The 27,979-nt window shown below is 52.4% G+C and overlaps 1 protein-coding gene across 1 annotated transcript in view; it reads right to left on the reverse strand.

Annotated features, from left to right (window-relative positions):
- MPPED1 (metallophosphoesterase domain containing 1) overlaps window positions 1–27,979 on the reverse strand; it is a 71,403-nt gene that overhangs the window by 39,273 nt on the left and 4,151 nt on the right. The window contains exons 2-3 of the mRNA XM_033116176.1: window positions 20,338–20,642; window positions 12,820–13,001 (exon numbers count right to left, since the gene is read on the reverse strand). Coding sequence (XP_032972067.1) covers window positions 12,820–13,001; window positions 20,338–20,561 — 406 coding nt within the window. The 5' untranslated portion in view covers window positions 20,562–20,642. The remainder of the gene's footprint in view (window positions 1–12,819; window positions 13,002–20,337; window positions 20,643–27,979) is intronic.

Raw genomic sequence — 27,979 nt, forward strand, 5'->3', positions numbered from 1 at the left:
ACCAAATTGGGATCTGCACTGTAACAAGACACCCCCCCCAAAAGGGATTCTCATGCACCTGAAGTCTGAGAAGGGCTGGCTATGAGGTGAAGGGAGAGACCAGGTGGGGAGACACAAGAAGGGGCTCTGTAATCACGACAAGTACTGGCAGCTTCTGTGCCCTCTCTAAGTGGTCACCACAATCTCCAAACCAAACGACACGGAGCTGCCGCAAAGTCTATGCTGAATCCAGGTGCAGGAGGCAAGCGGAAAAGGAGGTGGGGATAGGGACGTCGTGGAATCTTCCAGACATTTCAGAAGTTTGTGGGCACACGAGGACAGAATATTTCAATTCTGTGCTGGCCAGGATTTTCTGGCTTGCTGACTATTCCCGTTTTGGAATGAAGTCCAGCATGAAAATGACATTTTAAAAAACTCACAGGCTTATTTCATATCCAAACACATCTCTCCATGTTTGTAGAAAAAAAGAAAGAAAAGAAGCATACAAGAAAGAAAATCTTGCTTCCCCAGTTCTTGAATGACCAGCTGGCTAATTCTCTACCAACCAATGATTTCTTCCGATGGTTCCCTTGCCCAGCAGGACAGTTAACAAGTGAATATGAACTTCCACATAAAGAGGAAGAAAAGGCTCATGGTAGGAAACCCAGCAAAGCCTCAGAGCACTTGTTCTTTTTAACACATCAGCTCTCATCCGTACACCCACCAGCCTGGGAAGAAGGCATCACTTCCATTGTAGGGATGAGAAACCTGAGACCCAGGTCAGGTGAGTCACCTGCCTTCCATCTCACACCTGGGAGGTAGGTGAGGGTCTGACTTGGCCACAGGCTACCACTTCACCCTGTTTCCATCGTGTCATGGCATTTCCTTGTTTATATGTCTCTGGAGTAGGAGTCTTGCTTGTTTTGCTGCCGACTGCATGCTCAGCATCTAGCACAGAGTCTGGAACAAGGTAAGCACTCAGTAAATGTTTGTTGAATGAATGAATGATTGCAAACCAATCAAGTTGGCAAGTAAAAGCTCCAGCCTCGGATCCTTAGTTAACCTGCCCCTTCAAGCTGGACGGCCTGCACCCACCACACACTTGTCCAAACACAGACCAAATGCCAAGATCCCCCTCAAGTGTCACCTCCTACATGAAGCCACCTGACCTCTCCTACTTGGTCACCATCCCCCATCCGGCCTCTGCTTCTCCCACTCACCTCCTCAGGCCCTCCCTGGTCCTCCAGCCATATACCTCTCTGCTGGTCCTCAAATGTGCCACCAACACTCCCGACGCAGCTGCTGCCTCTGCCCAGGACGGCCTCCCCAGACATGTGCATGCCAGCTCCCTCCATGGGTCTCTGCTCAAACGTCACCTTGACAGAGGATCCCACCCTGTCCCCTTATCCTGACCCCCCCACACTTTATAGCTCTGTTTTCCATGGCCTGTCTTCTGTTTGCTCCCTGCTGCATCCCCAGTGCCCAGACTTATGCGCAGCACATAAAAAGTGCTCAGCAAACATCCGTTGAGTAAATAATCAAGTGTAAACTAGGAAACAAATAATAATGATGATGGTGACTAGTCCATGGCAAGTTAGAAGTGGGACACCTGACAGCAAAGATATGTAAGATGACGGCAAGAGGGGACAGGGCAGGTGCATGCCGGGGACCTTTGGGGAAGAATGGAGATGTTGGTTAATCGACTGAGTTAAGTCGGATATGCTTATTAAAAAGTTGTGAGTAACCCCTACACAAAGCAAAACGGAATGTACAATTTCCAAACCAGCAGAGGGGGAAAAAAAGAAACTTCAATCAATCCAAAAGAAGGTAGAGAGGGAGAGATAGAAAGCACAAAAAGAATGACAGAAATGGATGGGTTTTATATACTGGGAAATACTAAACAAATTTTCATTGTTATTGTTCAAATACAAAAATCTTTACCAAGGTCGTTCTACACAGAAATGACCAGGACACACATCTGGGCCTCAGGGTCCTCACAGCAGAATGAAATGGACATCAAACAGGCTACAGGGGATGGACCAATCAGAGGGGCTGGCACATTTCCTCCTGCCAATAATCAGAGCCATTCACCAACGCATCTCCCTTTTCACGTTGGCCCCCAGGAAACTCAGGCTCCAGTTTCCAACTCAAGCAGCCCAGTGAACCCTGAGTGTTGATATTCTAGGCCCTCCCTCTGAGCTGCTCTAATTTCTTATTTTTTTCATTCTTGGCTTTTAATTTATCATCAATACTCTACCATGTTACTATTCTTATTGTTTTTATAAACCGTCTCAAATCCTTTGGCACAAAATGGGATATAAACAAGGAACCAAAAGAGCCAAATGAATCAGAAAATACACACACACACACACAAAAAAAAAAATACACAAAATAAAACCAAGAAAGAACTTTCAGGGAGCCCAGTCCTTTCAGAGAAATGCATCTCTATCTTATTTAAATACCAAAACAAACAAACAAACAAATAATTAAATAAATGAATTTTTTTTAATTTAAGGCAGGGATTTTTAGGATGATAGTCTTTAAAAAATCCACTGCAAAACATGTTGCACAAACACACACACACACACACACACAAACACACCAGTGGGTCTCGTTTCATTTCCAAAGCCATTCTGTTGTAAATAGATAATTAGCACTTAAGCACACCTTTCAAGAGGTTTATACATTAACATGAAAATACTATAATTATGGCTGCCCAAAATCGCTGGACTACAACTTAGCATTCTAGAATTTTCATCTTTATTAGAAGTTAATTGTCTCCCTTTTAAAGTCCCTAATACCTACTTTGGCTTTATCAGGATTTTTTTATGAAGAACACAGAAAATTAATTTTTCAGTGAATACCGTTCGTCCCTTTTTTATCTGAGCATCGAGCCCACTCTCTAGGCGACCAGTTGTTGATCGGTCACGTTTGCCACTGCGACTACGCACGACCAACACCCTTAGACAGAGCGGCCTCTGAGCAGAGTGACAGGGGGTGACGTGAGGCTTGGAGCCCAAACACACTTTTATTTTCAATATTCAGTCTCGAGTCTTTGCGAGAATAATGACGTGTCTGAATCAGGCCATGGTACCCACTTAATGAGCAAAGGAACCAGAATCCACTCTGGGTTCACTGTATACATTCAGTGATGGTCACGGTAAGCTCTTAAAAAAAGAAAAAAAAACGTTGTTTGGATATTTTGATTAAGTGACCACATCACAAAATTGGTTTTCTTTTTTCATTCGTTCAACACACACTTGTTGAGCACCCACCTAATGCCCGGCCCGCTGGGCTCTGTGGACACCCCTCACCCCCCGTATCTCCCATCAGCAAACCCTGTTGACTCCACCTCCAAAGCCCCACGCTGCTCTCGGGCCCCCTGGCCACCTCTGGGGCCAGTCCCAGCTCCCCTTGCCTCTGGGCGATACCTGCACCGGCCTCTCCCGGTGGCAGGCATCCTCCCAGGCCTGCTGCAGCCGTGCTCCCCCCAGCAGCCAAAGGGGTCCCTCAAATCACAGAGGCCCTCCCTCCATGGCCCTCCCCTGCCTCGCCCTCCCCACCCCCAGGATAACATCCACGTCCTCACCCTGCCGCTCAGCAGACCTGGCCTCACTCCCTGGCCTCTGAGGGCCTCCGGCAGCACGCCAGGCAATTCAGGGCTCAGTCCCTCTCCACTCAGGACCCTCTCGGAGGGGCCTTCCCAGGCCGCCTTCCATCAAGAAACCCCCACCTCACCTCGCCCTCTTTGTGAATCTGATTCATTAGTCCAATCACCTAAAATGATCTTGTCTGTTTATTTTGCTTAATGCTTCTCATCTGTCTCTGCATTCGTCTTCAGGAACCTCGGACAGGGGCCACATCTGTGGGTCATCACCGAGTCTCTCAAACCAAGCCAGTGACCACAGTAGCCCCCTTAAGACGTGTGTTGACTGGGATGAATGTAGACCCCTCCCTTGTCTCCCACAATCACAGCCAGAGGGAGAGAGGAACCCCCACACCGGGTCCTGAAGCCAGAAGGAGTTCACAGGGGTGGACTGCTAGGTGGGGGCTTATTATCACATGGCACAAACATCATTTTATGGGTGCAGACACTCCGTGGGGACAAGTGAGGTCACCTGGCTGGTGAGGGGCAGAGCCAGGAGTGGGCCCCAGGCACCCCTGACTCAGAGCTCTGTCTGTCCCCTGCTGTGCAGTCATGACCCCAGGTCAGCACAAGGCCTGTCAGACAGGACCCGCTGGCCAAGCTGAGGGGTTCACACCCCTGGTTATTGTGGCCTTTCCCAGGAAATCTCCATCCCACCTTCACCACCCACCCTCCCGCATGGGGCAGGAGAGAGGAATGGCTGTGCCTCAGGATACCCTAAAGTGTCCCACCCCAGGCCTGGGGTGTACCCCAGAGCAGCCCCACATGAGTGGACTACGTAAGGAGAGGGCCTGGCCAGCCGGGGGTGAGGCCACCCAGGGCCTGATACACAAAATACGGGATGCCCACCACAGAACACTCCAGGCTTTGTGACAAGTACTGAGTGTAAAGAGATGAAAATGAGTGAGGTGTGGCCCGAGCCCAAGCACACCCAGATAAGACATAGTCTGTGGGAGGAGGGGACCACCCGTGTCCCATTGGGTGGGGAGGTAAAAAAAAAAAAGCTGAAGGAATAAGACAAAAGCAGGGACTTGCCCAACCTGCCATGGGGAGGGGCAGAGCTATGGGGAGCAGAGAGTGGGGGTAACAGCCTCCCTCATCCAGGTTGGCCTCCCCTGAGAGGAAAGGGAGAAGGGATTGAAAGGAACCTCCGAACTTGGGACACGGCTGCCTGAGGGGAGAGAAGTGGCTGACGGGGTGAGATGAACCTCCAGCTACATGGGAAAAAATCATTTCCCACAAATCATTTCTGCACCTGGGGGTGGCCTCCTGCTCCTGCATGGCCCGCCCTGCTCCTTCCCGAAGCCCCTCACCTGCAGCCCATCCCATCGGCTCCTGGTGCAAACGGCAAAGAGGCAGAAGGACTGTCAGTCCATTTCCTCAGCCAACCCCTGCGCCCGACCCCCCTCCGTTCCCCAGTGCCTGCAACACTGGCAAATGAGGCAAGAAGCAAAGAAACCGCCTGGAGTGAGTTCTCCATTTCCCTTCCTCCCTCACAGATTTTAATTAAGGGTTTACTTGCAAAAGACCCAGCTCTATTTAACTAAATCCTTGGACCCCTTTTATATTGTCTTATATATCGTTCTATGCTAGGGCACCAGTAAAAAGTTAATTATAACTTCTAAATACTCCATTACCGGGCCCTCATCTTCCTCCCCTGCCTGGTTCTGCTGAGGGTACGCCACTTAATTAACTGGTTCAGCGCGTGCTCTAACATACCTCTCCATGCTTATTCGACAAGCACCTGCCAAGCACCCCTCCGAGCCAGGCCCACCTGGGCTCTGAGGACCTGTGCTGACCAGGGCACTGTCTCCACCCACAAAGGACTCACAGGATCCCGCAAGAGGAAGGGGAGAGTGGCAGGCTGGCCCACCGGGTGCCCAAGGCAGCTTGGCAGGTGATATAAGTGAGTGGGCAGGCTAGATAACAACAGGGTTGGAATAACAAGAGATGGTAGCTGACATCAACCTCAAAGGGAAGGGAGAAGAGACCCGGAGCTGTGGTTGGGAGGGTCTCAAACACCACACTCAAGGGCTGCACCCTCCTATGTACGTAGCCTCTAGCTAGGGATGGGTCTGAGGTTTGAGAGTTCAGTTTGGGACAGAACAAGTCTGAAATCCTGGTGGACAGCCAGGAGGAAGTGTCTTCTGAGAAGACTGAATATACACCAGCTGGATCTCAAAGAAAGGTCTGGGCTGAGGACAGCGAGGGAGGCATCCTACAGGTCTGGATAGGAGCAAGAGCTGGGGCTCTGAGTGATGATCATCCGGAAAGAAGGTGGTCGAGGTTGGCCCTGGGAGAACCCACCGTCAGTGAGCAGAAGGAAATAGGAACAAAAGGAGATGGAGAAGGGGAATGCAGAGAAGGAGGTGGTATGGAAGCCAGGAAAGGAGAAGCCAAGTTGGAGAGGGCAGCATCCTGTCAAGTGGAGAGGCGAGGAAAGAAGGGCCGAGAACAAACCTGCCTATGGCCTCCGGGTGGTCATTCCCAAGGCCAGGGCAGGGGTCAGGCTTCGGGAGCTGAGGGGATGGGAGCGAGAGCTGAGGCTGCAGGCTTCTCCTGGTGGGGTGCAGGGGAGGGGACAGCCTGGCACCTGCCAGTCACAGAGAGCTTTCTGGTATCTTGCAAATCTCAGCTCAGGAACTGACGGTTCTTGAGGGCATGGCTGTCACTCAAAGCCAGTGGCAGAATTCTCTTGCCTTGGGGAAGATGTGGGTGGTGTGGAGGCCTTGGGGTCACCTGCTGCTTCTGCAGCCAGCATCCTGGAAGTGGGTGCGGCTGGCACTCAGCCTCTCATCCTTCCCGCAGCATTCCTGGCTTCCGGGGGACGCCCACATGCCCACCTGGCATACCTGGCCCTTTTGGTCCGCTCCAGGTCACCTGCTGGCCGCAGCTCCTAGCCTCATCCTGGAGACCCCCACTCAGCCTCTGCCCCTGCGTCTTCTCAGACCCTCCTCAAGCCCGGTGTTACAGCAGCCATGTCGCACACTGGTCCGCTCACAGCTATCAGTCGTGCCCCACCCTGCTGGGGACATAGTGACCAGCTCACAGTATATCAGATGCCACTCCGGTCCATCCCGGGTCCACAGCCTCTGTCCAGGGCCGACCCTGGCCGAGCATTGGCTGGCGTTGGGGATGAGGCTTTGACTCTGCCTTCTAGGGGCTGACAGTGGGGGTGGGGCACAAGGACACAAATAATTCCCTGCCACTACGAGGTGAGGGCCACCACCAAGACCTGAACAGGGAGCTCTGGGTGCCCCATGGGAGGAGGGACACAGCAGGTTGGAAAGGCTTCATGGGAGGTGACAATGGAGGGCGGGAAGTCCTCTGTCCTCTGCCCGATGGAGAAGGTGGAGAAGAAAGAGCGGTCCCAGCTCGTGGACAAGCATGAGCCAAGGCCCAGAGTGGGAAACGGGTTCTAGGAATGGCAAGTGGAGCCGGCCCGTGTGGCTGCAACACAATGGCTCTGCTGACATTGAGGCTGGTTGATCGGTTTGTTTTGTGGGAGGCTCAGATCAGGGAGAGGCAGGTTGTTCCACAATAACAACCCCCACTTCCTGAGGGCTTCTCCTTGTGCCCGGACTGTGCTAAGCACTCTGCGAGAACCTTACTCTTCAATCCTCTACAACCCTATGGGGCAGGTAAACGATTCTCCCTATTTTACAGATGAGGCACAGAGCGGTTGAGTGACTAAGCTAAGGTCACACAGCAAATAAGAAGGGGTGAAGACAGGTCTACTTGACTTCCAGGCAGGAGCTCTTCAGCCTCATGCTGTCCCACCTCCCCGCGCAGGCACGACTTACTGATCCACGCAGTCTGTGGGCTCCATGCTGCCTGTCCATCATCACATCATTAGCTATGGAGGAAGAGGAGCTTCCAGCACATGCTTTTCCATTTCAGCAGGTTTTGCTTTTCCTTTCACTCTTTATAGCTGGGAAGCCTGTCCTTAGCATTTTTTAGCTGCTTACTAGGACATTGACAAATCAAGCTGGCATTTCTATTGCATGAATATATTTGGGATATTAATGTCCAACAAAGGGATCTGCTCAGAGGGACCCTGTCACCCCCAACCCAGCCCCCTCCAAGGAACACAGACCCAGACAGACGCCTGCAGATGGGTAAAACATGGACACCGCTCCCAGCCACGCTGAGAGCAACGCACAGATAGCAAATTAGAGTCAGCGTGAATTCAGCCACACAGATCCCGAGTTAGGTGCCTAATCTTACCTTATAAACAGGGCCTTTTTTCATTTTGTAAGTCTCTTCTTGTCTGTCTGGAGGTAGCCCCTGGAATCGGATTTTAAGTGCTTTCTGAGATCAATGAATGGGGAGGAAGTAGCTTTTGAATTTCAAAGCTGAAACTTTCTCCCTGGGGAGGACTTCTCCTCCCCCAGGAGAGCTGGGCCAGTGGGCTTGGGAAAGGGGTTCATGGAGAACTTCTGATGGGCTGGGTGACATCAGGACCGAAGCCTGTATTGCCCCCATCCCCTTCCTGGGACACTCTGCACCAGACACCAGAGAGGCCAATATTTCATTAAAAACAATGAGACTTTAGTGTGGCATTTAGCTGATGCTACCAAAATAATACATGCTCTCGTAAAAAAAAATCATTTGGGGAGAAAAAGAGAGAGAATCGTGAAGAAAATAAAACGGTTCCACCACCAGACATGAATTCTGGAACACGGCAGAGCCGTTCCCTCACAGAACTTCATCACACCTAGAATCAACCCCGAACCCCTGGCCCTGGCCCGCGGGGCTCCTGTGCAAACTGGCACCACCTCCCCAAACCCTCCTCACTTGTCACTTCCCTTGCTCTCTGTTCCCACCTCTGGCCTTTGCAGGCGCCTCGCCCACAGCCTGGAACGTTCCTTCGACATCTGCCTCATTCTCACCCTCCATGCCTCTCCCAAGGCCACCTCCTCAAGAAGGCCTTTCATGTCCACCCAGCTAAATGGTCAGTCACCATCACGTCCCCCGGGCACTGCTCCACAGACAGCTCTCTTACTGCTTATGTATCTAGAAGGCCACTGTCTGCCCATCACAGAAATGTGAGTGGGGCCTGTCCCTCACTCCCCACTGTCACCCCAGTGCCTGGGACATGCTTGGCACGTAGTGAGTTCTCAGCGAGGTAGACTGAATGGACGAGTGACTATTTCCTCCCAGTCTTTTCTGTGTGTGTGTGTCTGTCTGTACCACTGACATAGCTAAGATCATACGTCAACGTTTCTCAGAAACTCCACGCACGCACTTTTACGTACAACTTCTTCTGTCATTCTCTCTGCCTACACAACCCCAAGGCCCGAGTCAAATGTCCCCGACTCTGTGGGACCAACCCATGGCCCCTGCCCTCTACACTGATCTGCCAAGCGCCAGTCCCCGCGGGAATAGTTACATCTACACATTACAGTTTACCAACTTCCTCATCATCCCAGCGGAGCCTCAGAACAACTTCGGAGGTGGGCAGGGCAAGGGGAGCCTGCCAACCTTATTTAAAACAAGGCCCCTGAAGTCAGAGAGGCCATGTGGCTGCCACAATCCCTTAGGGCAGGAAGCGGACCCAGGGTATCCAGCCCTTAATGACACAGTCCCCACTTTTAGTTTGAATCAGAGAATATTCACCCTAAGAACCAGAGAGGCAGATGGCGGAGAAGCCAAGAGCTCGGCTCCGGAGTCCAACTGCCTGGGTTTGAATCCCAGCTCTGCTACTTATAAGCTGTTTGACCCTGGGCAAGTCATTTCCCTTCTCTGGGCCTCAGTTTTCTGCTCTGTAAAATGGGGGTGACAGTAGTCCTGCCTCATTCTGTTGTCAGGAGGATTAAATGATTTAATAATACACACAAAGGGCACAGAACAGCGTACAAAAACAAGAGAACACATAAAGGTATGATCAAAAACTATGGTGAATGTTTAAATTTTTAAAAAATTTATTACAATAAAAGACACATTGCCATTAGTCCCCCTCAAAATACTCTCCCTTGCTTCTAACACACTTATCCCATCGTTCTTGCCACTTTCTGAAGCAGTTCTGGAAGTCCTCTTTCGTGAGTGTCTTTAGTTGCGTTGTCGTGGCTGCCTCGATGTCCTGAATCATTTTGACTTTGGGGAAGAGCCAGAAGTTGCACGGTGCCAGATCTGGTAAATAAGGTGGGTGAGTACACACAGTAATGTTTTTATTTGACAGAAATTGCTATATCCCAGAAGCGATGTGTGACAGGGAGCATTGTCATGATGGAGGATAAAGTAGACACTCATAAAAGAGGACTTACAGAACTGCTTCAAAAAGTGGCAAGAACGATGAGATAAGTGTGTTCAAAGCGAGGAGGAGTATTTTGAGGGGGCTTCATGACAGTGTGTCTTTTGATGTAATAAATTTTTTTTATTTAAACATTCACTGTATCTTTTGATCACATCTTGTATTAACACTCAATAAACACGAGCTCTCTATAAAAACAGACCTGTCCAGATACACGTCCATGTACCTAATGAACGCACAGCCCACCTCTCAGCCACGAATACCACATCCCTGGGGACAGAACGGCTGGTCCTGAGGTGAGTCTCACTTTGTGTAGTGGACAAGTCCCCCAAAAGCCACTCGCAGATGGACTTCTCTAAGTCGGCTCCTGCTGAAGCTCTCACTCACACACAAATTCCCTGTGGCTCAGACCAGGACAGAGAATGCTCCTGAGTCTTCAGTCTGAGGCCCCCCACCCACCCCACTTGAGCGACAAGCACCGACATCTGCAACCCTTCAAGGCAGCAAAGGGGAGGAGCCCGGTGGAAAGGAACCTTGTATAAAAGGAAGACGACCCCTTTGTAAGTTCATACTTCCCACCCTCCATAAATCAGGCAAATAAATCAATCCAACTCATTGCAAATTATGAAGAAGGCCCCTAAATTCCTACGAACATACTGTATTTTGCAGTGTATAATGCCCACTTTTTTGCCCAAATTTGAGAGGGAAAAATAAGGATGCACATTATACATGAGTAATATCTATATAAGTGCTTTTAATTCTTTTATTTATGCTTATGAGGTAAAAGTGTAACTCTAGAAATCAATAACGATATCTGCATGCAAAATGATACCCTGGAATACGATTATTGGTTTTGTCAAACTTACGACGAACTTGCAACGATGAAGAGTTCTTGGCCTCCTATGATGTGTAAAAATCGTAAATTTGTTACCGGTACATGGAACTTCTTGTACCTTGTATCTGTTCTTGTGTTTTGTCACTATTTGTTACATAAAATTTCTTGGACCATAATATGTTAAAAAATAAATGTTAAAATTCCTTTATAAAAACAAGTACCTAAATGTAAACAAGTAAAAATTTGAATTAAAAAATTAAAACGAAAGATTTTTTTTTTCCCCCTGAAAGTTTGGGCCAAATATGTGGGTGCGTATAATACACGGGAGCGCATTATACACGGCAAAATACAGTAGTTCTGATTTCTACTAAGAGGCAGGTAGAGAGCTTCCTCAAATGCCATCTCACCCTGCTGGCCCTCCCAAGCCCTGGGTCAGACCCCACCCTTCTTTCCAGGCCTGTCACCCTCTTCTCCTCCAAACCCTTTATCCAGCTACAATACATCAGGCCTCCTCTCAAGTATCCACTGGTAACTCTGGCCTCAGCTGTCCCCTCGGCCTGGTGGCTCCCTTTCCTGCACAAACTCCTAGCCCCTCGGTTGAGGCCTGGCCCAAAGTCAGCTTCTCCCAGAGGCCTTCCCCACCAGGAGAAAGCCGTGGTCAGAACCTGCACCGAGACCCCACAGCACTTGGCACCCACCCCCATTGCACACGCAAGTGTTCATTCATTCATTCATTCATTCTTTCATTCCACACTGAGGGGAGCACGTGGAGGGCTGGGGGGGTACATCAGAAACAATCCTCACCCTTGCAAACCTCAGTGCAGGGGGTCCAATGAGGATCCGAACAGCACCCACCCCAAACAGCTGCTCCCAAAATTCAACCAGGGAGTGGCGGTGAGGAGCGTGCCACACTGTGCCTGGCACACTGAGCCTGGATGACAGCAACTCCTGTTATTGGCCTTGCACACAGGCTCTTGGCTCAGTCAAGTGAGGCCTCCCCTCTTTTGAGACCCACAGCAGGGGAAATAAGAAGCCAGGCTCAAAAAGGGCCCCTCCCAGACCCAGAGGTAGCTGGGGGCAGGCCTGTCCCGCAAGAGCCCTTCCCCACCCCAGCCTTCACAAGGTTCATCCCAAACCGGATTAGAATTTCCCATTTGAAAAATCAATATTGAAAGCTCGGAGTCTGCCACGTGGAAGGGAAGGCCTTGCTTGTAAATATTTGCCTCCACTGGCAAAGCCAGGGCTTTCGCTTGCTGCAGCTCCCAGCCAACAGCACAGCGGGACACCCCTGGGGAGGCGGACTGTCTGGCGGCCAAGCGGGGCTGCGCAGGGGGGTGGGCTAGCCCCCACCCACACCTCCGAGACAGCGGCCAGTGCGCCAGGCCACACAGGGGCCGTCCATCTGTCCCCCCAGGCTGTGGCAGAGACGACTCGCTGGGAGGTTTCTCTGATTCCAAGCAAGTAGCTTTTCCCAGGGGGCACCCCAGGTTTATGTCTTTCTTATTTTGGAGGAAATCAAAAAGCCAAAGACAAAACCCTGGGGGTGTGCTTGCAAATCATGGCCCACCACCATGGGACAGTGCTCGCTTACTGTGCCAGCAGCTGCCCACAGGAGGAGCCCACAGCTGGTCCCTTGGGCCCCTCACTGGGGAAGCCGTCTCGATGGTGTAGGGTGGCTGAGCCCAGTACATACCAGCTGAATACCTACCCCGGCATCACCATTCCCAGAGAGTCATTCGTGCATTCACCGTTCAGCCACTCATTCATTCATTCATTCACTCGTGTCATCCGTTATTTATTGAGCACTGACTGGGGGCTGAACACACAAGTGGACAAAAACAAACCTGGGCAAAATCCCTTTGGGAAGCGGTCTCCCAGGCCCCAAACCCCCACAAGCAATTGGAAAGTCACAGCTGAGACAAGTGCTGGGGAAGGAGACTGCCGAGGTTTGAGGGGAGAATGAAAGGGGTGTGACCTGGTCCGGAAGTCAGGGAAGGCTTTCGAGGGGGGTGGACAGGCAGACAAAGGCTGGGGGGAGGGAGAGGGCAGAGCAGGAAGAAAGGGCAGCTGGGCACGGGGGCGGCCCAAGGGCTGCCCAGCACCTACCAAGCCACTCGTTGAACTTCTTCACCTCGCTCGGGAGCCCCAGCTCTGTGAAGTCCCCAGCATGGATCAGCACGTCACCATAGGGCATCTGGATGGGGTCCGTCCTCGAGTGTGTGTCAGACACACACACAAAGCGGGTGTAGCCGGGTGGCTTGGGGGCGTCATGAGGCACCGGGTCCACCCTGCAGTGGGGAGAAGACACTGCAGTACAGGCCATGGAACCGACAAGTCACCGTCCCAGCAGCTCAGCAGCTCAGATCACACCGACCCAGCCTCGGACCGAGCGCCCCGCCTTCCCGAGGGCCCACCTGGGTCCGAATCCTGATTCTCCCACTCACTAGCTGGGCAAAACTCTTCTCCCCCTGAGCCTCAGTCTCCCGTCGGTAACATGGGAACCTCAGAGGGGTGCTGTGAGAGTAAAAGGAGGGAGCAGGGGGGAGGGACCCGCAGGCACAGTGCCCAGGACTGCTGTTTGACTAAAGTCCTCCATTATGACCCCCACCCCGGGGCCTTTTTAGATGCTTTCTTTCCCTACTCACCTGCTTCCTGTGAAATTTCAACACCACAGATAGGCTATCTATCTGCTCTTGGACTGTGTGCATATCTGTGCTTTGTAAAAAGATGAGCATGATTTTTTTCACCCCCCAAAAACAGTTTTTACCCCCTTTGGGGAGCTATCGGCCCCATTGAGAATGCAAGGACTGAAGTCCAGTCGAAAGAACTGAGTTCCCACTGCCGTGCAAGCAGCATCCAAGGACAGCCATGGATGAAAGGCACGAAAGAGAAGCGGCAATTTTTCAAAACTGTGAGGTGGTCTAGTCATATTGAAAACAACAGCTTTCCAGGGGTGTGTAAGAAAATGGTCCTGGACTCAAAAGGCCAGTGTTCAAATCCCAGCTCTGCCAGTTGTCACTAATGTGTGACCTTAAGCAAAACCTTTGGCCTTGGTTTGCTTATCTGTAAAATAGAGTGTCCCCACTAAGCAAAAGAACCCAGCAAATTCCAATGTGCTGACAGATGTAAGCTCCTGTTCCCAGGGGACCCATCGCAGCCCTCTGAATTCCCAGTGAGGACATTGAGCAAGTGGCCGGGTGTCCCAGGGAATAAATGCAGACTTAGCCCCCCGCCCCCGGCTCAGCCCTCTCCCCACCACCCTCTGCCTCTTAGTTGAATGATTTTGCCAGGCTCAGAACTCTTAAAAACAATGCCATGACATTTCAACAAGCAGCTCTCTCCAAATGAGTACACTGCTCGAGGAGTTGTGTTTAAATCTAATTATGCGGCAAACCAAAAGCGGTACCATATCAGTTACATAAATACTTTTAAAGACATCTTTCTAATTATCCTTTTTTTTCAGACAATATACTCCGAAGAAATTTAATTAACACCTTACGAGAGACATGGGTCCAGCATGCTAATGTTCAGGGAGCATTTGCACACTCAGTCCGCTGCAGTCAGAGGCCCCAAGCCAGCCTCTCCCCAGTCACGGTGCCGCGACAGGAGGGGGCACGCCAGGTCCTTTTCTGGGGCTGCTGAGCCCAGTTTGAAAACCAGCAGGTTGGAGCTGGGCCCAACCGGGGAGGAGAGGAAAATTCCCTGAGTTCAGTGATGACCCACAGGAGGGAGCTGGAAACTCCTCCTCTTCCCTCTTTATTCATTCATTCTTTGATTCATTCATTCATTCACTGGTTCATTCAACACAGCACATTCTGACCACCTACTGTGTGCCAGCCCTGAGCTCAATGCTGGGGCCATAGGAATGAATCAGGCCTGATCCCAAGTCAGGAGACGCCAGAATGATAGTGGGTACAGACTTGGCCAGGCCGTGACAATAAAGCCACCAGCTTTGATGGGCAGCACCGGTGCTGGGGCCCAGAGAAGGGCCTGACCCAGCCTGGGGCTCCCTGGAAGCTTCCAGAAAGAGGTGGAGCTTGAGCTGGTCTGGAACCTAAAATTTCCCTCCTGTTCTCCCCACCACTCGTCAGTTCTCTGGGTCTCTCCCTCTCTCCCCCGCCCCCATATGACAGGCCTGGGAACCCACCTGTACACCCTGCCCGCCCCCAACACAGCTGACTACACCAAGGGCAGCCAATCACTATTGGCCTGTCACAGGAACATGAGGGAGCCAATCAAATTCATTCATTCATTCATTCAATCATTCACCCGCCCAGACACAGAGGTGAGCATACCACAAGGTGACAGAAACTAAGTCAAAGAGACAAAGAGAGACCAAGAAGGGAGAGGCAGGGAGTGAGATGCCACGCGCAGGGCGGCCGCGGGTCCCCACACTCTCTGCCCCTGAGGAGAAGCCCTGGCCTCCCATGTGCCGTCAGCCAGCCAGGAGCACCGCGAGCTACGCAGGCTGGGCCTGCTGCTGGAGCCCAGGCTCCTTAACTCTGCTCTTATTCCCTCCACCCCGAGGCTTCCGAGCTCAGTGAGGATGCAAACCTAATCATCCCCAGAGAAAAAATAAAGACTCTCATTTCCCAGCACTGCCCTCGGGCTACGTGGATTGTAACAAATGCTCAACCTTGAAACTGTAACGACAGGAATGGTTTCCATGAGGAGAGCTCATTAAGTGCTCAGCACGCTCCACGATTGGCTCTCTTCACCCGCACGGTGAATGACGGGCAGGGGCCTAGGGGTGTGCCCATTATACAGATGAGGGAACTAAGGCTCAGGAGAGACTGCCTTGCCCAGGATCTCAGCTACGGAAGCTGGTAGAGCTGAGACTGGAAGTCGGGTTTTGGTTTCAGACTCACACCAAGCTGGAGTACTGCCATTTTATTCAGTCAACTTGTGGACAAATGCTTACGGAGGGCTTCTAAAATACCAGGCACCTGCTAGGGGCAAGGGATACAGCTGTGGCCAGGACACCCACGGAAGCCACCTCGTGGAGCTCCCCCAGAAACCCAGCCTGGACTTGGGAGTGAGAAAAAGAACAAAAAGAGTCCAAGTATGGAGAAAGGGGAGAAAGAGTATACAAGGTGCTAGGGCAGGGGACGCCACCCTTCAAGTGAGGTTCCAACCGCATGTGCAGCCATGTGACTGGGCATCAGCCGTGGCATTTTAGAATGAGACAGACCTCTAGTCCCCTCCTCTCATCCTACAAGTGGGGAAACTGAGGCCCAGAGGAGGGGCAGCGACTGGCTGGCTCAGTGTCGCCCAACTGCTTGGTGACCTTTTCCACGAAGCACTGGCTCCAACGTGACCCTCAGCACAGTGCCCTCCTGCGTCCCGGTGCCTACCCTTCCTTCCCACCTCTGGGAAGGTTCTGGTTCTCCAAGTTCAGGGGTTGTGCCTGCCACCTCCGCCAGGAGGCCCTCCTTGATCTTGCTGTTCTTCCTGGGCCATGCTCCCTGCCTCATCCTGCCTTCCTTTTCTTTCTTCTTCCTGTCCGCTGTGCTAGGCTTGAGGGACCAGCCCATGCTGGTGGACGGGAGAGACACTTAGGAAATTGTCCCACAAATGAATGTATAATCACACGCTGTAGCATGACCCATGGAAAGGGAGTCTGTGAGTGCCTAGAGCTGAGGTGGGGGGCGGTGGAAGGGGACGAAACCTGGTCTGAGGAAGCCTCCACCAAGGAAGTGACACCTGGGTGAGAACTGAAGAATGAATCAGCGTTAGCAGGGCAAAGAGTTGGGGAGGCAGAGGGAACAGCATGTGCAAAGGCCTGAGGCAAGAGGAACTGCACCTTCAGGAGAGGGATGCAGGATGAAAGCTGAAAACAAGTGGAGCCCGAGTTTAGTCCTCTCCTCCTGCCTTGCCCCTTCACCCCCTTCCTGGGCTCAAGGCTGACACTCAGTGTCTCCTGGAGACCTGTCAGCACATAGGCGGGATAGGGACCACAGGGCCCCTTCTGAAGCCTCAGCCTCATTAAGAAAGGGGATCAGTACACCACCCTGACATGGCGGGGAGGGCTGGGAACAGGTACAAAGGGCTACTCCAGGCCTGACACACAGCAGAGCTCCCTGGGCTACTACATTCTTCAAGGACCCCCACAGCCCGACGTGCTCGGGGGTCTTTATCCAGGATGAGTCATCTCCTCCAACAGGCCCCTTCGAAAGGCCAGACAGAAGAGGTGCTCTACCTGGCACCAGCCCCCCCGACCCCCCCAAGGAGGACTCCTAGCACAACCCTGTCCCGCGAGCACTACTCTCGCCTTCTCACTGACCGCCAGGCCACGTCCACCTGCCCACCCAGGACGGAAGGGCTGGTGCCAGCAGGGGCTCTCCCAGGCCACTGCAGGGTTTCTCGGCCCCCAGCGTGAGGGTCTTCATTCTCAGGTCCTGAAACCCAGAGATTCATCACTCAAGCAAAGGCAGCCTCATTACCGCCAGGGTCTCTGGGGGCAAATGCATAAATCACACAGCTCAATTGGAGGCTACTTTGGGACTGTCACTGTTATTATTAAATATAAATTGTGGATTTATTAAATAAGGCCCCCTCACTCCCTCGCCCCGGAGACAAAGCCCAGGACAGTGATAAATCATGTTGCCCGGCAGTGGCATGTATCCTCCTGTCTGCTGTCTTTTCCTCGGTGAAGACGTGCCATGGAAACCCGCATGGCCACCTCCACAGCCTGCACACTTCCCTGTACTCCAGGCCTGGGGTCTGAAAGCGGGAAGTGGAAGACAGCAGCCCCCCAAGTTCCTGCATGGCGCTGGCTTTACCCAGCTTTATGCAAAGTTGTGTTTCAAAGCCGGGCTGGCCCGAGTAGGCAGTGAGGGAGCACCGGATGAGGAGTCCAGTGCCTGCTCTTCCCGGGCCTTGCCCAAACCTCCGGCCGTCTCTGAGCCTCCCTGCCAATGGAAGCCTGGAACGCTGGCCAGTGTCGGGAGGTGGTAACACAGAGCAGGCCAGGAGGGATGGGAGTGGGGCAGCTGCTGTGAGCCTGCTCTGACCACTCCAGCTGAGTGACCACAGAAAGCCAGCAAACGTTTTCTCCATCACACTTGACACTACCAGTAGCATGTGCCATTACACGCTTTTATGACGTGTGTGCTGTCTGCCAACCCATTGAGGGGCTCAGCTCAGTGCGGGCAGGGGTTTGTAAATAAGTGGCAGAGCCAGGATTCAAACCCAGGCAGGCCAGCTCAGAGCACCTTTCTACCCAGCGTGCTCTGCAGCTGCTCACAAACATCCTGGATGGACAGACGGATGGATGGACGGACGGACAGACGAATGGATGACCGACCTGCAGTTGCTCATGGTTTAAGTGGGGGAAATCACCCTCTTTCATTTGCTCACTCACTGCCCTTGCTCGGGACACGGCCTGTCCTGCTCCTGCTCGGGGCATCCGCCACCCAGCGGGGCATTTCTGTAGTTCTCAGACGCACCCCTTTCCTGACCGTCTCCCGACTTGCTATCCCCCACTCATCCTCGTCTGGGTCTCAACCTAGAAGTCACCTTCTCCAAAGGGTCCTCCCTCAGCCCTGTGGCTCCTCTCCTGTGACTTCTGGTTACCCTAAGTCTGGGGGCTCCCTGGGTGTCTGCCGCGCCCGGGCAGAGGCATTGTGAATGACAGCTTTGTGTGGTACTACATGGCATCATGCCACTGTGTGCTGTGCCCAGGAACCCTCTATGTGGACATGCACACGGGCACAGACACACACATAGCCCACCACTCTGCCTCAGGGCCCGGGGCTCTCACCCAGTCCCGCGGGGGCAGGAGTCCAGCCTGGCATCTGAGGACCACAGGCACGGGCACTGCCAGCCCTGGAGGACTAACCCCATCGACAAAAGAGGAAGTCTGGCCCCGGGAAGGCCTCCCTCCCTGCAGCAGCCCTTCCAGGCCTCCAGGTCCCAGAGACTAAAGAATAAGCGTGCCTGAGACCCAGGGCCTTGAATACTGCCCAATCCACCAATCTGGCCCCAAATTGGAAATGAGCGGCAGTTTGCCAAGTAGAAATCTACCAGAGAATTAAGTAGGCAACTACTGACAACACCAGCCAGCCCCACAGCCCCCACGGAAACGAGCGTTTTCCGGGGTGAGTGCCATAGGGAAGAGGGTGTCCCAGTGCTGGAACCCACCCCCAGGCCTGGTGCCCGCCTCTTCCAGAGCCCTTTCTCCCACGAATAGTGTCTCTGTGCCCACCCTTTACAAAAGAGGACGGGTCCTGAGGGAGCCACACAGTAACGAGAGGCAGCAAGCTGCCGGCCCCACCTCTGGGCTGGCACTTAGAAACCCCTATGGCTGCTTCTCTAAGTGGCCCATACACCAGACTATCTCCCCAAAGGGACAGCCGCTAGGACCCCACCTACCGCTGCTCCCTGGAGGTGGTGCTTTAGCCTGTGCCCTCCCGGGGGCCTCTGACCCAGCCTGGTGGTCACGAGGGCCTGCTCTGGGCCGCTCGGCCTTGGAGCGACCCCTATCACAGTTCTGGGGGCTGTCATGGGGCGCTGTCGGTCTCCCCCTCCTCAGGGCCTCAGCAGTGACCCAGACCCAGCACAGGGACACCCCAAAGGAGCCGAAACAGGATTCCACGACAGAGCAGACAGATGTCTGAACCCTCCGGTGGAGGCATGTTCATCCACAGATGCCACAGCAAAAGGATGCTGAGTGTGGAGAGGAGCAGGCTGTGTCCTGGGCCGGCTCAGGTGCTGACCAGCTGTGTGCACTCGCATGGGTCACCCACCTGTCTGGGCCTGTTTCCCTGCAGTGTGGGGATGAAGGAGGAAGAGGGTCTTCTAGAAATGCAGGGAGCCACTAGGCCAGGGCCAGGAACTTAGCCCCTTCACCCTGGGCTGCCTGCACCTCTCCAGACCTCGGAGAAAATCCAGGTTGGAGAAAGGGTCCACACAGGGTCCCAAGCCTGTGCTCTTGCTATGGCCTCACCTCTGGGGCTCCCTTAATATTATTTTCCACCAGCCTCAAGGGGCAGGAGGCAGAGCTCCCCATTCCTTTTGGAAAGTATCTCCGCTTTTTCAATGGAAGCATGGGGTGGGGGGGGGCTGGACAGAAGGGAGGGGAGGGCGGAAGGCAAGACAGCCAGCCCAAGACCAGGGTCCCCACCTGCTATGGGGTCTGTGGCAAGTCCCTTCCCCTCTCTGGGGCTCAATCTCCCCATCTGTACAATGAGGAGCATGAATTAGATCCGGGGTCTCCAACCCAAATACCAAGAGGGGGCAGCTGGAACTCAGCTCCCCAGAGGTCGTCATGAGGACGTGCGGGCCTGGGGTTGCCAGACCTTTTGGGTTTCTCCAGCAAAGCCAGAAGTCTGGATTTTTATGTGCAATCACCTCATTTTTAAATATTTGTAAAACATTCTCCAGGCCAAATGAAATAGGACTCCGGGCCAGAATCGGCCCACAGGCCATCACTCTGCAACTTCTCACACGTCCCTTCCAACTCGGAGCCTTGGTGATCCCGGGTTTCCAGAATCGTTTCAGTCAACAAGCACGAACCAGTTGGGCCCAGAAGCCAGGAGGCACCCTAATCCATGAGCCCACCTGGCGTCTGTCACCACCCACCCCTCTGTGTCCCCGCGGTCCCACAGCGAGCCGCCTACTTACATCTGCACATGCGGTGGCTGGAAGCGGCCCTGGTTGATGTTGTAGAAGGTGAAGGCCTGGGTGGGGTTGGAGCTGTACTCGTCCACCTCGATGAGAAGCCGGCTGTGCTGGTGCCTCCGTGCGGCCATCACATGGGACTGGGAGAACGCCATGCCCAGGCCGCAGGGCAGGAGGGCCAGGGCCTCTGCTTTCAGGATGCCGGGATCCCACCTAGCGCGCCACATGGACCTCCGCGGGCCACCCGGGCATCTCCTGCCACCACTGCCACCACGGCCGCCCGGCCCCGCGCCAGACCTGGGAACAGACTGAGGAGATGGAGCAGAAGCGGGCGACAGTTATCTGTTTGGGATTTGCTTTATTTAATGTCAGATGAAGATTTACAAAGAGGGAGAGGGAGGGGGGAGAAAAAAAAAACACAGTCATACAGCTCAAAAACTCATTACAAATCTTTCCAACTCAGCAGTTTGATGAATATACTTTGGTAAAAAAAAAAAAAAAAAAAAAGGAAAAGGAGGGAGGGGACAAAAAAAGAAACCCACAACGCTATGGACAGATACATGCCTGGGCCAACATGTTTAAATACTTAAGACTTTTTTTTTTTTTTTTGGCCTTTGACAAAATCCTCCAGAGCCCATGGAGTGACCATGAGATGGGGCAGGACAATGGCTGACATTCTGCACACAGGTAAGGTGAGTATCACTTTTCGGAACTGGGGAATAGGAAGGATTCGCCTCCAACTCCCTCCCCTCCCCTCAGACCCCCAAACACACCCACTCCCACACGGCCCCACACCCACACACCCCTGCAAGCCTGAGCAGGTGGAGACGGTAGAGGCACAAATTCCTTCCTCAACATCAATTTTGCCTAAAGATATTCATTAGCAACTCCCACCCAGAGAAGGGATTTTCCCAGACAGACTGCCATCCACCAGCTCAGCTCAGAGGGTGGCCGGGGTGGGGAAGGAAGGGGGGGGGGCAGGCAGGAATCTACCTTGAAAAAAACCTGCCCTAATGCCTTATAAGGATCTCAGGAATTCTGTCAAACCTTGAATCCACTTAGAATCACAGCTTATGATGCTATCTTTTCTTTTCTTTTCTTTTTCTAATTTCTTTCATTGCACAGTGGGGTTTGTGTTTGTAGATAGTGGACTGAAATGGCCCTATAACTGATTCCAACTGGGCGATGTGAAATCCTGGCAACACAGCCCACCCTGCCCGACCCACTCACACACTGGACACGCCGGCCAACGCCTCCTTCCTAAGACCATCTATTTCTGTCACTCTGTCCCATAATTATTTCTTTAAACTGCATAAATAAGAAAGGCCTTGAAGATTTTTGTTTTGTTTTGTTTTGTTCCCATTTTGGGTCATTAAGACCCTCCAATGATTCCATTTGCACTGCACTTAACCAAGGAGAAAATAACATAATTTAAACCATCCTGGACGGTCGTACCCCAGTCACGTCAAATGAAGAAAAATTCCCTTTGCTTTGTGCATGGAAGAAGAATCGACACAGTCAGAAAACAAATTAGATCAAGAAAACGACAAAAATTAGAGACTGGAGAACATTTTAATTACGCGCAAAGGAGAAATGGATTATTAATTTTTTTTAAAATCTCGACAATCATGCCCATACAAGGTGCAATAAATAGCAATCTCCTTCTCCTCACCCTCCCACCCACCCCCAAAACTCATCCTGATTCACAACACAGTTCCCTCTTCTCCACTTGGGAAGACAACAGCAAAACAAATCTGCTTTGCCCCCCAGGACGCACTTGTTTCTAAGAGTATGGGCTCCCCCAGCGGACACTGTGACAGGCCTCTGAGGTGGAGGAATCAGGTGTCCTGTCTGTAACCTCGGGAGAGACCTGGGCAGCAGACACCGAGGTCCAGGGCTCCAACAGCCCAAATCTGGACAAGGGTTTGAGCTCCAGCATTGCACTGACTTGCTGTGTGACCTTAGGCCAACTTCCTACCCTCTCTGAGCCTCACCTTCCCCTTCTGGAAAATGGGTTTAAAAATCAGAATGCCACCTCCCAGGCAGCTGTGAGGGTTAAATGAACAGAAATTCTGAGCACACGGCGTGGCAAGTACCAAGTGCCCAGCGAGTATTCACTGTTACTGTTAAAATCACTATTCAGTTCGGTTAGATCCTGGGGATCGAAGGCCTGTTGTGATCAGGTGCCGCCCAGGGACGGGGGCATCTGTGGCTCCAGGAGCCCCGGAGAGTCCAAACTCCCTCAAATGTGAGCCGACCACATCACGTCCCTACTCGAAATCCTCTGAAGAGGACCCATAGCTCGTGGACCCTGAGCAAGTGGCTTAGCCAGCCAGATGCTGTTTCCTCGTCCACAACATGGAGAGAAGACTAGTACCTCCTGTACCTCATGCAGTCGTGAAGACTAAATGAGGAGGCGCTTGTAAACTGCTTATCACAGAGCCCGGCACACAGTAAGTGCCCAATAAATGTTAGCTATTATTGTTGTTATATTATCATCAGCACCCAGGGCCTCTCCCAGATACTTCATAAATACTGAATTAGTGAACGGATAGAAGGAGGGAAAGAGGGATGGGGCGTGGAGAGAGGGATGGAGGAATGAGGGGAGGGATGGACAGAGTACGTGTCTTGCCAGCCTCTTTCCCTGGTGCCAGGACAGGCGGGCAGAGGGTGGGTGGCAAGAAGGCTCTGCTGCAGACTGAAAAGTCATCACCCCTCTCCCCCTTTGCCACCCCATAAGCCTGCAAGGAGGCTGGCCAGGCTGGGCACAGACAGCCCTTGGAAGGGGTAGGGGGTCCCAGGAGCCACCACCCACCCCTGCTCCGGGAAGCAGGCGCCTACATGCCGGGAGTCGGCCTGCAGGGGGGAGAAGCGCTGGGCACCAGGGGACTCAGCCAGAGAGGCAGGCGGCGGCGAGCACCCGGGAGGCGCTCGACAGTGAAATGCTGCGTTTTACATAAAGGGGGTTCGCAATGGGCCCTGCTCAGAGAAATCCGGGAAACTGGGAAGCAGAGCCTTCTTTTAATACCCATTTAATATTTATGGAGCTGTAGCAGCATCATCAGCCACCGTGCGGAGAACGCAGCAGATCCACGGAGGGGGAGCAGCGATTCCCCAACAAACAGCTTTTAGCCGGGAAGCATTTACACCTGGTCCACAAAATAACAAAGCATGCGGACAATGGGAGGGGCCCTGGGGCCCGCTGGGGAGGGCACCGGGGCTTCCATTGCCATCACCGCTCTAGCCAAGTGACCTTGAGCAAGTCATAGATCCTGGCTGGGCCACGGGTGCCTCCTCTGCGCCAGGGGGTGGGAAGGAAATGGAACTAGAAGAGGCAGGTGGAATGAACTAATCAATGCATTCACTTATTCAACACATATTCACCACGGCATGTAGGGCCGTCACTGTTCCAGGGGCCAGAAAGAACAATGAAAAACCAAACAGATCGCTGCCCTCAAGGAACTGGGATGAGGCTGGGGGACGGCAATAAAGAAAACCTAAGTAAATAGAAAAGACACTTTCCGTAAGAATATGCACCTGGAAGAAGGTAGAACAGGGTGATGGAGTGGTGAGTAACGGGGGAGAGGAGGATTGTTACTCTAAGTTGGGTGATCAAGAAAGGCTTGTCTAAAGAAGTGACGTCACCTCAAAAGCAAAGACTGAGAGGGAGCCAGCCACGCCCAGACCTCGGGGAAGAGGACCAAGGCGGAAGGGATAACAAGTGCAAAGGCCCCAAGGCAGACAAAACATCAATAAACGGTCTCTCTTTTATTGTTATTGTTCGTGGCCACTGGTGCGCTTCTGCAGTGGAGAAGAGCCTGGACTTTGAGGTCAAGGGAAGCGGGGTTCAAATTCAGTCTCGTGCTGCTTAGCTGTGCGACACTGGGCAAGTCACTTAACCTCTCTGTGCTCCCACGTCCTCACTGGGTAACAAGAGGATGAAGTGAACCTTGTGCCTGCCCCTCCATAAAGATCCCAGTCAGCCCAGATGGAGAGGGCTGAGAAATTCTTGAATTTCCGGGTTGAAAAATGCTTGCTGAAAAATTCCCTCCACTTTTTAGGGCTCACTTTTCAAGTCTTATCCTTTCACTAGGTGGTTTCTCTTCCTGTTTTCCCCTCAAAGGCATTTTTGCTGGTCCTCGGGTGCCAGGAGTCCCATCAGACCAGGCTCAGGAAGAAGAACCACAGCACGGAGGTCGGGAGCTATTAGGCGCCAACTGTCTGGACAGCGCACATCTAGGGAGAGGCCAGCTCCAGGCCCCGCTGCTCTCAGTAGCCCCAAAAACCTCGTCTGGCCTCCTGCTGCTGCATCGCCAAGGCCAGCACCACCCCAGCTTCCAGAACAAGTGTCCTAAAACACACTTCTGATCAACCATTCCCTGCCACACACTGAATCTCCTCAGGGGCATCCTGCTGCCCTCAGGTAAAGCCCCAGCTCCTTAAATCAGCTCAGGAGGCCCAGCCCCCAGCCTCCCTCTCAGCACTCAGACCAAGCTCACCACTAGGGGTTTCCGAGGAGTCCTGCCTCTGAGCCTTCACACACGCTGTTCCCTCCACCTAGCCGGTCTTGCACCACCTGTACCTGTGAGCACACACATCTCTTTCCCAGCTCAGGGACCTCAGGGACACCTCCCCCACCCCCCGGGCTGGGTCAGGCACTTCTGCCCACACCTCCCCAGGGCTTCTCTCACCAAAGTTCCCAGCACAGTCTCGTCCTATGTCTGAGCTGAGTGAGAAACCAATGGATAGAACAACACGTGAACGAATGAATGAGCGAGAGCGAGAAACTGCCCAGGCCCTCGAGTCTCACAGCCCAGATTCAAAAGCAACTTTCACGTCCTCGATCCCGGTTTTGTTGTTTTTTTTTTAACAGTAAATACGCAGATACTAAAATCTCCCTGCCAGAGCCATTGAGAGGATCACAGGACATGGTACCTACAAAAGCAGATGGCCGAGGGCCCAGCACACAGTAGGTACTCACTAAATGGCTATTCCGCTGTCATTAGAAAGTTCGGATGAAACCCAGGAGCTCTGTCGGGAACTTCCAAGAATTGAGCAGAGATTTTTCAGAGCAGCAAAGACCCCCTCCTCCCTGCGGGAAGTCCGGGCTCCCAGCCCTCTCCCTCCCACCCCATTCCTGGGTGAGTCACCGTTGTTTTACTCCCGAGGGTGCTGTGGTTGGATACATCCAGGACCATCAGCCCTTGACTACTTTTCCTAGGCAAGCTCTTCGCCACCCCTCACCTGGGCACCGCAGGGGACCGGTCAGCCCTGAAACATCCACTCCGAGGCAAGCCCTGTTCTAGGACCTAAATGACTCGGATGTGAAACGGACCCTCCAAGGGCTCGGGGCCCAGGGGAGCAGCCAGATCAATCAACAGAGCAGCTCGGAACCTGTTATCTGGAGGTGGAGGGGGTCTCCGGGCCCTCAAGAAGGCCCCCACCAAACTAGGAGGCCAGCCAGCAGGTGCCACAGGCTCAGAAAGGAGGGCCTGAGAAGTCACACAGAGCATCTTAACAGCAGGTGGGTTTTTGCAAAGGAGACCGTGGGTCATTCCAGCAGCCCACATCGGTCCAACCGATACGTGAACAAAATCAAGGGGCACGTGTGTGGCCAGAGGCTGCTGATCAGCAGATCAAAGTAGACTTCCTCTGCCAGGAGGCTCGCGGCATCCACTGCCACCCCACACGGGCTCCTCAGAGCCGGGTGGGCCCAGGCAGTTCACACCTGCTGTCCCCCGTCAGTCATTATTCCCAGCATCCTCTCTAGCTCTCAAAAGTGTCCCCATTACGATACTTGGAAATGTCACAAAGGGGAAAAGTCACCAGAATCAAAGCCACCTTGAGGCTGTGAAGGCAAGCCCCCTCAGAAGGCATCCATGTTTTTCTTTCTGTCATTGGCACATCTGCAGCCATGACTGTGTTGTCTGAAACTCAGATGGCAATGAATGGCAACACGGGGACGATTGGTCTATTACCCAGGAGCAGTCCTGCAGAAACGCCTGCCCCACCATTCGTCCCCGCTGCAGTGTCCTGAGGGAGCCAAACACTCGAAAGCTTCCTCCAGAATTACAACCCATCTTTGCTTCTACTCCTCTCTTCCCTTAACCGAGTAGGGGCAGCCACCAACTGGCCAGCCCAGCCTGCAGGGGACTGTCTCCAGCGAGTAGAGAGAAAACCGGCTCCGCAGAAAGCACTGCTCACTGAGGCTTTTGTTGATAACTTAGTTGCAAAGTGGCCGAATGTCACAAGGAAACCACCCTAACACCTCCTAGGTAGTCCTCCCAAGGAAAACGCAGGAGAAATAATATTTAACAGAAAAGTACCAAGGTGTGGGGGGGTTGGCAACAATTCTTTCACAAGCTATGCTTCCACACGAGCTCAAAAATCACGTCTAAATTGTATTTTTTTTTCCTTGTTTTGCTCATGCCTGAAAATATGCAGTTGATCAGTCAATAGTTGGAAATGTCATAAAGGATAAAAAATAAGCAGAGGAACTCAAAGGAAAGGAAAAAGAACAAATAGCCCAGTGGGGAGAAAAATCAGAGCCAATCCCGCTATGTCCCCAAAATGTTTGACCTCTTTTATCAACCGTGGGTGTCCAAGGAAGGAAAATCCTGGCCCGCGGATGGGATTACCAGCCAAGCCGAAGGAGTTGATGAGCTAAGTCGATGAAGAAATCAACAAATATTGAGAAAATTAGCCCATATTCCTTGAAAAAGGATCAACCATGAGTGGCTTTAAAGCATTTACCACTTAAAAACCTTTTAGCTGGGCCCCTTTTGAATTATGACTACATGAGTTTAAATTACACTTTCTAATTCCTGTCCCCCACCCGCCGAAGCAGCGGCTGCTGCTTCATTTTCCAATTATGTACTTTTATTTCAGAATGATGAAGAGTGCTACTCACTGGATCATGTCCTGTCTGCCACAAATAGCTGCTCACTTATTCCTTTAATTTGAGATAGGAAAGCAGTCAGTTCACCGGGCGGGTCTTCAAATTCTGAATATGCTCCATTCTCACAGCGCCGAGCGAGGCCCAAGACGCAAAGAAACCCGGAAAGCCCGGGCTGAGAAATATGTTTGCAAACCAGTGCTCTGCTCCATAAATTATTATAATTCTTGGTGCTTTCTCTATCCATCTAGCAGATCAGCAATCCCATAAATAATAGTGAAGAGACTGATTTTTCTTCAGCAAAATGCTAAGTCCCAGTTTTTGACAGAAAGCAGTTGGAGATCCACATATCTGTGGAGTCGAAATCGGAAGCTGCTCAGATCCGTTTCAAACACACACACAGACATGCCCACGTACAAAAGGAAATAATAGGCAAATGTGTACAAATCAGCATTCCACATACATGTCAGGGCACACTCGACATTTATGGGGCTTTGGGACATACATGGCTGGGGCGGGGGAGGCAAGAGGCTCTTGGTGGCTCAGCGTTCAAATACAATTTGCAAAGAAAGTGAATGTGGATTTACAGTTCTCATGGAAATCTATTAAACAGATGTCACCGAAGCATAATCAAATCGGCACTATGGTAATTCTACACTTAAGTCTGAGACTGGGGTTTTGCCATTTTTATGATCAGTTTAAGTGTATTATTTTTGTGATTGTGCGGGAATTTGCAATTAAAGATCAAAC

The sequence above is a fragment of the Rhinolophus ferrumequinum genome, chromosome 10, assembly GCF_004115265.2.
Source record: "Rhinolophus ferrumequinum isolate MPI-CBG mRhiFer1 chromosome 10, mRhiFer1_v1.p, whole genome shotgun sequence".
NCBI classification, from domain to species: domain Eukaryota; kingdom Metazoa; phylum Chordata; class Mammalia; order Chiroptera; family Rhinolophidae; genus Rhinolophus; species Rhinolophus ferrumequinum.